The following is a 14,473-nucleotide window of genomic DNA, read 5'->3' as shown; positions in this document are numbered from 1 at the left end:
TGAGTAAAACAAGGTTTACTCATAAAACTACTTTGCCTGGTATTTTCAAAGTATAACCATTCACCCAATTATTTCAAGTCTAATTTAAAAGTGTTCAAAATCTGTGTTACATATAGAACTAGTAGTTGTAAAATTGAGGAATTTTGGTTCCCAAAACAGCAAACACTTGAGAGGATCTCACCCATTTTTCAGCAAAACAAAGAAAAACTGTTTTCTGGAGTTAATCTTATCCACACTGCCTGGCAGACAATGTTTTCAGAAAAGGAACTCGAGGGAAAGGAAAGAAAACAAAGCAAAACCACATCCCATAGTCAATGAATAAAATGTTCACTGAATACAACTTCATCTAAGTATCATTTTCTTAGTAACTACTACTTCTGAAGTTTCATTTTTATTATCTTCACAAACTTCTGAAAATTGAAAGCATGCCCAGAATAAGACAAGCTTCTCTATCCTTTTAGGTATTTTTTCTTTTGATGCAATTCCAAAGAAAGAACCATTTCTTTTAAGCGCTGCAGGAGACTAAGAGAAGAATACGGATGATCCCAATCCATAGCAGTAAGAATCTACTTGGCACAATCTAAATCTCTAGGAAAAAAATTCTAAACTAAGTATCTAATGAAAATATTTTTGTGGTGGTTAAGCATCCCAGAGAGCACAGGCCAGACCTGTCTAATGTAATACTAATGCCAATCTTTACACATTATATGCTCCTTGAGGGCAGGTTCCTATCTCTAGCACTTAGGACAATGCAAGAAACACAAGCATTCAGTGTTTAAGTGTATGAATAAATCTTATTCTGCTTTTCAAATGTGAAACCAAGAGCTTTCAAACTCGAATGCATTTTTTTTCCTGCTTCTTCATTAAATTAAAAAAAAAAAAATCTGCCTGGTGAGCAAGGACACACATTGATTTTGTCAAGGCTGCTGGAAAAAAAAAAAAGTGACAAAAATATTGGGACAAGTATTGTGAAGAGTTATATAAACCTTCTATTCTGTCTGTATAAGCATGACAAAGAAATACAGGTGAGAATAAAATTTCAGTCATAGTTTATCCAAGGTTTAATTTAGCTAATAAGTGGTAGAGTCACAATTAAGAACCAAGTAACTCCCAAACCACTGTGCTTTCTGTTACAATGCACCATGTCAGTCAGAGGAACATCTTTTATTTCATTTATTTGTCCAAAAATGTTTTGGGAAAAATTAAAAAATCTTCATAGAAAAGACAAATCACAAAAGCACTTCCTTTTAAAAATTCCTCTGTCCCTTCACATCACTAGGTGTCACCAAGACTCAAGAAATTAAAACATTCACTTAAAATAAAATCAAAACTGCAAGCACTAAACATAAGCAGGATATAAAAATGGTATCCCCTGACAAGCTTCAATGACTGGTTACATTTATTCTTATCTTTCTTGGACGATAACTTAAGCTCAGAAGTCTTTCCCAAAACCACAGTACTTTTTCTGACCTTTCTCTTCACTACTGCTTGTCCAATTAGCTCCCCTTCCTACCAAAGCACAGTGTCCCTTCTCCTCTCATCCACCTTTGGCAGTGGAATGCTCAGCACTCCTACCAACCCCTGGACACTAACATGTTATTTCCATCCTTTCAGCCATCACCTTCCTCCATCACCTATTAAAGTATCTTCTCTTCTTTCTAGTCAGTATTACAATCTATAGTAAACCTTTTAATTTACTTTTACTAGTTAACCGTGTGTCCCATTTGGGTGTCTCATGGGGGTTCACTCATTACTGTCTCTGCACCTTTTCCATTGTTACCAAAACTGCATTGGAAATACAGTTATTTCTACCACCTCCTCCCAAGCGTAAGCTCATCAAAGGTAAATGCGGTCTTATTCAGCACTTGGTAACATCCTATTGAATCAGTAAATTTGTAGTGTATGTGTAGTTAAGGAAAAATGATCATTACTAGTAAGGAAACAAAGAACAATTACACCTTAACACCACAGTGCAGGGAAAACACTACAGGTTGTATACATAAAAACCGGAGTGATACAATGTATGGAAAAGATTAGAAGGGACAAAATTCCACTGAAAGAGATGAGGTGCTTCTGCTTCAGCACAGGGAGAAAAGCAATTAAGCAAATTAATTTATTTGCTTAGGACCCACAAAGCAAATTGTCCACAAAAATTATAACTTTCGAGCACCACAACTTATTCAGCACACTCATTAAGAGCCCAAGTACCTACATACTAAGATTATTTTGCATCCTCAAAAGTATACCAGGTGAGGTGAATTGAAGTAGTAACAATAATGGCAAATCATTACATTTATAAAGGATTCGAAAACACTGAGCAAAACCTAGGAATGCTTATGGACATGAAACAAAATATACCAATAAATATGTAATCATAGGTTAGGCCTCACTACGGCACAGAAATGGTCAAACAACTGCCTAGAGACCACACTCCACATCTTTCCCTATCGTCTCGTACTCATAGACCCTAGCAGTCGATACAAGGTTCACCAGCCTCATTCCTGGTAGCACAATTCTCAAAGGAAAATAGAAGAGGCAGAGAACGGCTTAAACATCAAGGGGAAAAAGGGGGGAGGAGGGTAAAAACCAAACAACAAATCGACTCTGCAATCTCTTATCAGAAAGCTCTAGGCGCCTTTCAAAGCCAACTGTCATACCTTTCAGGGGCCTAGAAGATGTTCACTTCAAAAATAAACTCTCTGACCCCAATACATGTCTTTGGATTATTCTGAAAAACCCAGGTTTTCCAGTTCGGAGAGCTGCACGCTACTCAAAAAAAAAAAAAAAAGAAAGAAAAAAATCTCCTGGCAGGAACGAGCTATCAATCTCTCAGGGGGCAATGGCGCTCCAACCACCCAGGCAGGGTACAGGCAGCGACGACACGGTACGGCCCTTCCAAGGGGCAGCCGGCGCTCTCAGGGCTTGTAGTCTCGCCCAGCTCAACCCGCCCTGACGGTGACCAAAGTCGGGCAGTGGCGGAGGGGGGCCAGAGACTGGGCTTCCGAGCTGGGCCTTCCCGGCTCCGGGGCGCGGCGAGACACTGGGGTGGCGCCTTTCAGCATAGCTCAGCTTCGGCAACGGCCCCGGGCCTCTTCCCCTGGCCTCCCTGCCCCGCAGCACTCAGCCAGCCCGTCAGCCCCTCACCTGGCAGAAGCTTCGGCAGTAGTTCAAAGATGAGACCTCCGACACCTCCTGCTCCCTCAGCTCTGTCTCCAGCTGCCACAGACACGGTCGCAGTTCCGGAGCTCCCGGCGCCGGAGATGTGGGGCGATGACCCCGAGCTATGGACTCAGTCTCGGTTCCGTCTCCGGCTCCGGCCGGAGCCTCTGCCCCGGCCCCGGTGGCGGCGGCGGCGTCTCCCTTTCCGTCCGCCATCTTCCCACGGCCCAGCAGCGCGTAGGCAACCAAGCCACGTGACTTGGCCCGGCCCCGCCCCCGATCGCCCGCGCGTGATGACGCATTCCCTGGCGACGCCGGCGCCCACCGAATTCCGTCACTGGGACTCAGGGTGCCCCCGGCCTGTCTGCGGCCTCCGTACAGCCTCCGGGGCAACAGTCCGCAGCGACTGTCCAGAGACTCGTGCCCACCGCGGGCCTTCCAGACTCTCCGCAGTCGTCGGGTCACGGCTCCAGATACAACTATAGACGCAATCTAGATATGAGGGAGATGACATTTAAGCTGCGGCCTGAAGAACAGGAGAAAGGTGGCCCTGAGAAGAGCCTAGAGGCAAACATCCCAAGTAGAGGGAAAATATAAGCAAAGGTTGTGAGGACGAAATGAAGGCTAGTTCCACGGAAACTTGGTTTATAGCAGAGATAGCACTGCAAGTCAGTAGGGAGTGAACTTTTCATAAATGGCGCAGACAGTTTTTTCCAAAAGGGGAAAGTTATATTTCTACTTCAATCTATACCTAAAAATAAATCCCAGATAGATTATAAAGTCTCAAAATATTTTTCACAAAATATAAACTCTCTTTATGACATCAAAATAGGGAAGAGGGGGCGCCCCGTGGTGGCCCGGGGGTTAAAGACATAGCGCTGTCCAGCTACTCGCCAGCCACTGAGGGTGTTCGATCCCTGGCCAGGGAACTGACCTCGCCTGTCTCACCTGCTGCTCCCCACAGCAGTTTATTTCAGTAGATCTGCCTGTTCTGCTCCCCACTCTGTCTCTGAGAATCTTCTCACCCCCCACACCTCTGACCTGTTCCCCAGCTCTTGTATGCATAAATAAATAAACCTTAAAAAAAAAAAAAAGAATTTCTTAAGATCCAAAAGGCACAAGCCGTAAGGAAAAATATAGTTAGATTTGACTCCATTAAAATATGCTAATTCTGAAAAAATTCTGTAATAACAAAAGTTTAAAAATATGGCAAAGACAAGATGATATTCATCTATAACCATCAACGTGTTAATAGACAAAAAAGTTACTAAAATCAAAGCAAAATAGTAATTCCCGTAGGACAGTAAAGGATACAGAGTTAAAAAAAAAAAAAAAAGGAAAAAGGAACCTGAGTGACTAATAAACCCATGAACAAGCTATTTAATACATAACTATCAAAATGCCAATTAAAGCAACAGTGAGATATAATTTCATATTCATCAGATTGGCAGAAACTTCAAATTAGTACCATGTGTTAGGATTTAGGAAAATGGAACTTAAATACTGGTGAAAATACAAATTGGTGTGCCACATAGGAAAAGAATGTAATATTTAGTGAAAATGAAGATGTACATGTCCTGTGACTCAGTAATTCATAATAATAATAGTAATAATAGTTACAGTCATTGAGATTTAATATATGACAGGTACTTTTCTAAGTTTTTAATGTATATTTACTCATTTAATCCTACTGACAATACCATGAAAATTTACTATTGCTACCCTTATTTTACAAGTCAGGAAATAGAGACACACAGAATTTAAGTAACTTGTCAAAGTGACAACTACTAAGTGATAGTGCCCAGAATTCAATCCCCACTAATCAGCTCCAGAATCTGACCTCTTAACCACTAGTTGCTGATATTCATTGCATACTATTTACAATGACAAAATGTTCAACAGAAGAGAGGTGGACAAACAAATTATTGCATATTGCATACTATACAGCCAGTGAGTGAATAAATTAAAAATATAACAGAATGTGGGAAATATAGAGCATGGCAAAAAGGAAATTGCAAAGGGTACATAATATACCACACTGTAAACTTTAAAAACACATGCTAAAATATTAAAATAAATATTAAACAAGGAGCCTCATAGGGCATATATCACCTTTAGAATGGAAGTTCCCGTGGAAAGACAGAAGGAGAAAGGTGTAAGAAGCATTCACTGTATTTACAGTTTTTTATAATCTGAGTAAATATTCATTCAATTAGTCACACCAGGTGCAGTGAACATCTAATACATGCTCAGCTATTTTCCCAGGCAGTAGAGTGTCAGAGGAGAGCATGTAGTTTACATTTTAATGTAACACTTAGTCATATTTGTCCATTAAAATGTAAATGTAATGTGTTAGATCTGGGGAGTGGGCACACTGTTGTATGTAATATTATTCTGTGTCCTTTTTTAAAAAATATTTGCAACAAAAATAGGTTTTTAAAAAGGAAAAGAAGGCTAGTATGTCTGAAGTATGGTAAAAAAGAGTAGTGGAGATGATGTTGGAGAAGGAAAAAAACACAAAATCATATAAGACCTTGTAGGTCAAAGTATGTGGTATGGATTGAAAGTGTTAACAGGTAACTGATGGGAAGCATTAAGTGGTCTGGTATCTAATTTATACTCTTGCTTCCATTTGTAGAGTAAGTGCTGGGGGACAGGAATGAAAATTGAGAATCTATTACAGTAATCCAAATAATCAAGGTTAAAGATATATTTTGGAAGTAGAACAAACAAGCTGATGAGGTGGTTGTGAGGAGTTAGGAGAAGGGAGCAATCTGGAATGGCTACATGATTTTTGGTTTAAATGGTTGGCAATGATGCTTACCAAGAAAAACAAAAACTTAGGAAAGAACAGATTGGGGAAAGAGGGAGGGGGAACCAAGATTTCTGTTTGGGATAGTTTACATTTTCTTTTCCTGTGAAACATCCAAATGTCTTGGGTAGGCACTTGGATATATAAGAGGGGAGGGCTAGAGACCTAGTACCATTAGTGATTTCATCCCTTATTATTAAACTAAAAAAAAAACTCCCTTGACTTCACAATATCCTCCTCTAAATCAGAACCACTTCCTTATTCTCTTTTATACTGTAGGAAGAGCTACACCTGTAAAGAGCTTGACAAATTGGCTGTCTCCATTTACTTTCTTCTTTCTCAAACTCATTTCAGTTAGGTTTTCATTCCCATCGCTCCTTTTAACATCACCAGTTACCTCTTTTGCTGTGTCAAATGGTGAGTTCTCTGTCCTAGTTTATCCATTCTCTTAGTAGTATTTGGCACTGTTGATCATTCCCCAACATTGATTTCACTTGGTCTCCAAATAGCCACATTCTTCTGGTATTTCTTCTTGGTTTCTCTTCTTGTTCTCCCTTTACTTTCTGGTTTCTAAATGCCCTTGATACAACCCTTCAACCTCTATTCTAGGTATACTCATAGCTATGCTAACTCAGTCTAATACCATTTATATACAAGTTGTATACTTATGATATTAATGCCACCCTCAGTCCAGCCAGAGGGTCCTACCCTGGCACAAATCTCAGTCTCTCTCTCTCTCTCTCTCTCTCTCTCTCTCTCTTTCACACACACACACAAACACACACACATAATATAACTATATTAAAGAACACAAGTGCCTCTGTCATTCAAGATTCAATACTAACCACAAAGTACAACACTAAATGTTTGCTTTCTTAATTATCACTATTCAGGCTCCAGAGTGCTTCTCCTCATCTCTATCTCTGTGTCTCCAAAACTGAATGGCACCAAAAGAATCAAAAGCAGTGAATCGAACATATAGAAATAAATACATGAAAGTATATAGTACTCATTCACAGTAATATTACTATGTAATGCTAAAGTATACAGAATAATATTACAGACAACCATGTGCCTGTTATTATTCATAATAGTCAAAAGGTAGACATTCACACAATGTATCTACACATGAACAGATAAACAAAATGTTATATATACATACATTGTATGTATATATTCTGACACATGCTACACCATCAATGAACCTCTAAAGACATTATGCAAAGTGAAATAGGTAAATCATAAAGAGACAAATACATGATTCTCCCTATACGAAGTATGGAAAGTAGTCAAATCAGAGACAGAAAGTAGAATGGTGGTTGCAAGGCGCTTGGGGGAAGTGGGGAGTTAGTATTTATGTTACCAAACTATACACTTAAAAATGGTTACAATGGTAAATTTTACATTATGCATATTTACCATAATATGAAAACAATTAAAAGCAACTGTATAAGTAATGCCTTTAAATTTGGGGGTTCTTTGCCACTTAAATGAAACAGGCACTGTTCAAAACATTCTAGTGGCTTTCCATGACCTTCACCAGAGCGTAACAAGTCCTACTTATATTGGCTCCTGCTATTTCCTCAGATGCGCTGCTCCATTTCATCTCACTCATTGGGCTACAGTCACATAGAGGCCTATTCAACAAGACAAACAAGCTCCACGATTTTTGCACCTACTGTTCCCTCTCTCTGGGGAACCCTTCCTTTTTAATTTCATTCAGGTTCAAGTATCACCTCAGAGAGACCTTCCCCGACGACCCTATTCAAAATAGTCTTCTCTATCCCCTTGTTCTCTTTTCATTTTTTTTCATATTAATTGGTTTTACATTTTTACTCTTTGTGTGTCTCACCTTCCTAGAGGATAAGTTCTTTGAAAGTAGGGTGACTTTTTTAAAATTCAATGCTGTTTCCTTAGTGTCTGGTACAGTAGTTCCAGATTTGGGCACTCAGTATTTGTTAAACAAGAGAAGAAATTTAAAATCTTGCGGTATTTCAGACCTCCCCGGTGGTGCAGCAGGTTGAGCACAGTGCTGTGAAGCTGTCCGCAGTCTCTGTGGTGCCGATTTGATTCCCGCCAGGTCAGGGAGATATCCACATGGTGCGACAGACCTCTCCTGTCTTGACTGCTGCTCCCCTCAGCAGTATATTTCGGTCCTTCTGCCTGGTCTGCTCCCTGCTCTGTCTCTGGTGGATTCTCTCACCCTCCCACACCTCTGGCCTGTACCCCAGTGCTTGTATAAATAAATAAATCTTTAAAAATAATAAAAAATAAATAAATTGCTCTTTCCTTCCTCTGTGTCACACTTATTTTCAAAAAAAAATTTATGGTATTTCAATAGGATTGGCTGGTGTTATCTGAAGAAAGTGTAAGTCAGGGGTCACAAATTCATATTCCTGTACAACTTGGCAGGTAACAAATGAGTAAAGCACGTTGGATGTCACATGCTTAGGGACAGTAAACTAAGAAATGATCCAGGCAGCAGGCACTCAGCTCTGGCAAAGTATTGCTATCTGAGAATGCAGATCCCATTTTGTGAGATCTTCTAAGTCTCCAGGAGGAATTGGAAATCTGAGTGGTTTTTTTTTTTTATAAACTTTTTTTTTTTAAAGATTTATTTATTTATTTATTTATTTGTTTGTTTGTTTGTTTATTTATACAAGCACTGGGTACAGTCAGAAGCACGGGAGGGTGAGAGAATTCACCAGAGCCAGAGCTGGGAGCAGAGCAGGCAGAAGGACCGAAGTACACTGCTGAGGGGAGCAGCGGGCGGCAGGAGAGGTCTGCGCGCCATGTTGGGGAGCAGCCGGGGATCGAACCAGCGCTGCAGAGGCTGTGGGCAGCTTCGCAATCCAGCGCTCAACCGCTGCGCCACTGGGGAGGCCCAGGAAATCTGAGTGTTTTTAAAAGCACAATTCCCCATTTTAAAAAAGGCAGGAAAAAATTTTTAAAAAAATTAAAAGACATGACAAATGATACCTACCTGTGTGTTCTGCTTGGATGATAAAGCGACAGTTTGTGACCTCAAACAGAATAAAGGAGGAGAGTCCAGGACCACACCAACATGACCTGTCAGTGTCAGAAGACTGGGATCCAGTCAGCAAAGAATGTTGAGGAGCCACCAAAGAAGTGAAAGGAAAATCGAAAGCAAAAGAGAGTGATGTTCCTGAAGACAAAGGGAGAAAGTTGCAAGAACAGCACAGTCAGCTGTGTAGACTGCTACCAAGAGTTTGGGTAAGAGGAGGGCAGGAAAATGATCATTTGCTATGATATCAGGGGTATGGATGATCTCAACTAGAGAAGTTTCTATAGATGTCTCATTGGAAAGAGGGGAATAACCAATCTGAGGTGAGGAAGAAAAAATGGGGGAGGGAGTTAGACCCTTTGAGAAGTTTTTCTATGAAAAATAGAGCATAAAAATGAGGTTGTGCTATGATGGGAATGATACAGGAAAACAAGAAAAAAAGTGATACAGAAAAGAAGGGGAAACCGCAAGAGAGCCTTGAGAAAGCAGGAGGAGATGCATCCTAAATACATGAAAAGGCTTGGTCTAGGCTACAAATTAGACACAATTTTATTTTAATAAGTACATGGATACAGATGTGGTTTGGTGCTTAGATTTTATAGTGGGGGATTTGGGAGTCACTGTCTTTTTCTCTGTGAAGTGGGGAGGCAATATTAGATATTTTAGAAGAGACAAAATCTTTGTTTCAAAGTAAGATAGGAAAGAATGCATACTAGATATTGAAAGAAAGATTGTAGGGCCGTGTCAAGTGGCATTCCAGTGGCGTTCATTCACTTACTCATTGTCACTCTCCTGTCTTAGGCAGAAAAATGTCATGAATAAGAGAAATCCCTGGGTTTTATATTTTTCCCCCAAAGTTACAATGCAATTGATTTATTTGTAACTTTCTCTAGTTATATTCTAGTTCTACAGTTATTTCCAGAGCCTTTTGATTGAAACTGGGTATTTATGAATATACCATCAGTAACACAATTGCAAGTGATGATTTAAAGAAGTTTCACTTTCCACATTCATCTATTCAGATCCAAAAAGTATTGTGAATGCTTACTATAGTCCACAGTGGTAATTTCAACTCAATATAGGTAAAAAGCTAAGGGGCCTGGGGTCAAGTTTGCTGGGTTGGAAATCCCAGTTCCACTGCTTATTAGTTGTGTGCCTTTAGACTATTTAATTTCTTTGAACCTCAGGTTCCTCATCTTAAGATGAGTGTAAAAATAGCAAGTATCTCACGGGAATATTGTGAGGTTTGATGAGCTGAATCTGAAAGTTCTAGAACAGGGCCAAACACAACTCTCAATAAATATTATTACTATTGTTTCTATGTGGTTCAGTCTCAGGGGATAATTTGAGCTTCCCTTACTGAATACCCCCCCCCACACACACACACACAACACACTGACTATGGAAATGATCTATTTTCCTGAGGGTCCCATGATTGACAAAATGATTAGCAGATAGACCCACAGTGTGGATCAATGAAGGAGTTGATTATGCTAAAATTTCTGATTTGCAAGTTCAAGGTCTGGATCCTATCATTTAACCGATGTGGTGATTAAGTCACAAGGGCCCAATTTACTAATTTACCCTATGAAATATAATGGCATCCCTATAGAAAAGTCAACTTGGGAAACAAAATTAGCATCAGAAGTTTGCTTAGGGAGGGCAGAATAGGTGTAAAAGGAGCTAGGTTTTAAGTCACCCTGTTCTAACACCCAGGCTTCCCTCATAATTATTTTCTATTCTCTTTCTTTCCCTCAAAATTGAATCAGGTTAGTTTCCAAATCCTATCAATTTGTTCTCAGGAAATTTTCTTCCATCTATCTTTTTCACTTATCCATGTCCAGGAATGAGGGCATGTGGATAACAGAGCTTATTGTCCTCTGTAAGTCTGGGATGAACATGCAGAGTGAGAGGTAACTGCCAGGTAAGGGAGCAAAGCTTATATTCTAGGACCTGCCTTTGAATGATGACCCACCATGACCCCCCACCAACTCCTTTCATACTTTCTACCTGGACTTACTGTCATCAGCTCATGAGACCCCAGGAACTTAGTGCTCCTTTCTGGGAGCCTTCGCTGCTTTGTTCTGATGAAGGGTCAGGTGCCTCAAAGGCAGAGAAACCCCAAAGGAGGTGGTACTCGAATACCTCACAGATGCTGTTTTAGCCTTTTCCCTCTTGCCAGAGATACCCCAGGGAACTTCTTCTTTACCCTTCCTTCATTTTATCACCACCCTTAGACAGGCCCTACTTTTCTCATACCTGGACTATTGCAAGAGCATCCCAACAGGTATCCCTGCCTCTGGGTCATCCACTCACTCCTTGTTTCATCTTCCTAAATTTACCTCCATTGCTTAAAAATGTTAAGCCCCTTTTTGCTTCAAATAAGATAAAAATCTTTAGTTTGACTTATAAGTCTAATCATTTAACATTTGCTGTTCCTAAGAACATGGAGTTGCTTGCTAACTCCTTCAAAATTATCACCCCACCTCTATTATACACAGTTTGCCCATCTTTGCTCAATCTGTCACCTCTTCTTAGAACTGCTTCCCATTTGTACTAAATGGAGTTAAGAGACAGCGTCACTCACTCTTGGTAGTGTGGTTCCCAGCTACATTGGCCTCCCTTTAGCTCTTCAAATCCTGATCTTTTTTCTGGTCTTGCAGCCTTTGGACATACTGTCATCTCTGTCTGGAACATCCTTCCCCTGTTTAGCTCCTTCTCAATCTTCATATTCTTCTCTTAAAGTAGGTTCCTTGCTTTTCTCTCTTCTGGCATCCAGGTCCCCCCACCCCCGCCCTCTGTAGCACTTAACACAATCTGTAATTGTACATTTAAGTATAAATTTATTTGCCTTGTTTCCTACTAGATTGCAAACTTGCAGACAGTGTTCATGTCTGTTTGTTCCCCACTCCATTTCAGTGCTTAACAAACATTGCCAGGCCAGCATGGCATGAATATTTGCCAAAAGAATGAGTGATCAAATGGATTATGATGTATGAAACTTGTGGTCCACCATCAGAAAAATCTACTGTATCGTCTATCTCTTCTCTGCTTTAACTTAGACAACAGTATCCCAAAAGAACATTTCTTCTCCCAAGTGCAATCTTTTCGCTTTCATTCATAGATTGGGGACTGGCAGAGAGCAGTTGCATCCTACCTATTTAATTACTTTTTACTTGCTATGTACTTTTCCCTTTAGTTTAACAAATGAATAGTCAGGAAGTTAGTCCAACAGAATGAAAAGCAGTCATTCGCAGTCAGACAGGCTGAGATAGAATTCTAAGACTTCAGCTAGTTGGTGATGTTAATCAAGTTTTTTAACTTCTCTGGGCTTCAAGATCCATCCTTTAGGTTAACAGAATTTTAATTTGGGCAGAGACCACCTTAGGTGGGCTCAAGGAATTAATCTCTACTGCCACCTAGAGGACTTTTTTTTCTCAGCTGGTGGACTCAGCACCCTAGGAAAGCTTGAGGATCTTCCAGAGGAGGGCTCTACCCTGCCAGGAAGAACTTAGTCTCAGCATTGACAGTGGTCACGGATGAAAAGTTCATGGCCTAGGAGAGAACAACATAAACTTTGACGAGGTCAGCAATCCTCAAGTAGCAGGATTGGTAGCTCCAGTTACTTTTGAGAACTGGGGAGAGGATGTGGTTGAAAGACTGGAAATACTGCTACTCAAGCATGTGACAGGTTATTTAGAGGTTGGAGATATGGGAGATTGTCTTAACCATATTTACATGAGATCTGCCCCACATCTAAAATGAAGATAATATCAATAGTCACCCAGCTTTCAGGTAGCTAGGAGGGTCGAGTGAGAAAATGAATTCACAAAAAGTATAAATATGGTGCTTGATGCAGAGTACAAGCTCAATAAACGGCAACTGCGAGGGCCTCCCTGGTAGTGCAAGGGGTTGAGACCTAGCCTATGAGGCTGTCTGCAGCCACTGCAGCGCGGGTTCAATCCCTGGCAAGGGAGCTGCCCACATGGCACAGTAGACCTCTCCTGGCTTGCCCGCTGCTCCCCTCAGCAGTGTATTTCAGTCTGCCTGTTCTGTTCCCCACTCTGTCTCTAGTGGGTCCTCTCACCCCCTGAGCCTCTGGCCTGTACCCCAGTTCTTTTATGCATAAATAAAGAAATCTTTAAAAACAAAATAAAAATGAATGGCAACTGCTACTATCGCTTTATTTATTTATTTATTTATTTACAAGATTTATTTTATTTACTTATGCATACAAGACTTGGGGTGTAGGCCAGAGGCACAGGGAGGGGTGATGATGATGAGAGGATTCACCAGAGACAGAGTGGGGAGCAGAACAAGCAAATCTACTGAAATAAACTGCTGAGGGGAGCAGCAGGCGAGACAGGAGAGGTCTGCTGCACCATATGGGCCAGCTCCCTGGCTGGGGATCCAACTTGTGCTGCAGTGGCTCCCGATAGCTTCATATTGCTGAGACTTAACCCTTTGCACCACCAGGGAAGCCCTACCATCACTTTTTAAAGTAGGCACTTTTGCCCCTGCACCCCTATCCTCTCTGCACTGGGAGCAGTTCTGTTACATCCCCTCTGACCCGGAAAATGTATGCCTGCTCCAAGTTCATCTCTACCTACTCCTTGATCAGGAGCACCTCTCAGCTGCTGAGAAACCACCAGAGACATTGACAGATAACAGCCTTGGCAGCTAGACTGCTCCACGTCTGCTGGAAGCTACAGCTTCCAAACCAGCATCATATCAAGAGATATGGACAAAACAGCCAAGTTCATTGCATCTGGGGCTGCCACAGTGGGGGTGGCTGGCTCAGAGCTGGGAGCCTCAGCATTGGTTATGCCAGGAACCCTGTTCTGAGGCAACAACTCTTCTTCCATGCCACGCTGGACTTGGCCTTCTCAGAGGCCAGGGTACTCTTTTGCCTTATGGTCACCTTTCTCACCCTCCTGGCCATGTGCAGGCACTGTCTCCACCTTTCATAGTTCTTTCTCCCATGTCTCCTCTGCCCTGTACCATTTCCTGTACCTCCCCAGGAAGCTTGGGGAAAGTGGTTGGCTCAAGTTTTGACAGGGAAGACAAATAAATACTGTATTAATATGGGAAAAAAAGGCTCTTTTTCATGTGACAAATTTTAATGACCGCTAATAAAGAATCAGAAAAAAAGACTGAAACAAAATTATTTGCATTTTTTATAGGTCATCCTTTGCTTTTTGGTTTAATAAAATATGGGTATTCTTTTAATAAATTAAATGTATGTACATTAAGTATATTTAAAATCCACTAATAGATGGTAATAAGGTTGCTAATTAAGTGGGTGTTGAGGAGGGTGTAAAAATTGATTGAAAAGGGACACAGAACCTTTTAGGGTAACAAATGTTGTATTGATATATGCAATCATGGTTACATGTACTATCTACTTAAGTAGATATGTAAGTCATACCTCAATAGAACTAATTTTTAAAAATCCAATGCTAAAAAATAAATCCAAT

At 40.8% G+C, this 14,473-nt stretch overlaps 1 protein-coding gene and 1 pseudogene across 1 annotated transcript in view; one reads left to right on the top strand and one right to left on the bottom strand.

The window, feature by feature from the left end:
• The window catches only part of RLF (RLF zinc finger), a 66,620-nt gene extending 63,220 nt beyond the window's left edge, over positions 1-3,400 (bottom strand). The window contains exon 1 of the mRNA XM_037501193.2: positions 3,145-3,400. Coding sequence (XP_037357090.1) covers positions 3,145-3,375 — 231 coding nt within the window. The 5' untranslated portion in view covers positions 3,376-3,400. The remainder of the gene's footprint in view (positions 1-3,144) is intronic.
• A 10,173-nt stretch (positions 3,401-13,573) lies between these two features.
• LOC119236734 (ATP synthase F(0) complex subunit C2, mitochondrial-like) lies at positions 13,574-13,966 on the top strand (annotated as a pseudogene).
• Positions 13,967-14,473: the final 507 nt, after the last annotated feature.

Source organism: Talpa occidentalis, unplaced genomic scaffold (assembly GCF_014898055.3).
Source record: "Talpa occidentalis isolate TD23 unplaced genomic scaffold, MPIMG_talOcc4v2.1 talOcc4.9, whole genome shotgun sequence".
Taxonomy (NCBI): domain Eukaryota; kingdom Metazoa; phylum Chordata; class Mammalia; order Eulipotyphla; family Talpidae; genus Talpa; species Talpa occidentalis.
This window is presented reverse-complemented; position numbering and strand designations above follow the sequence as displayed.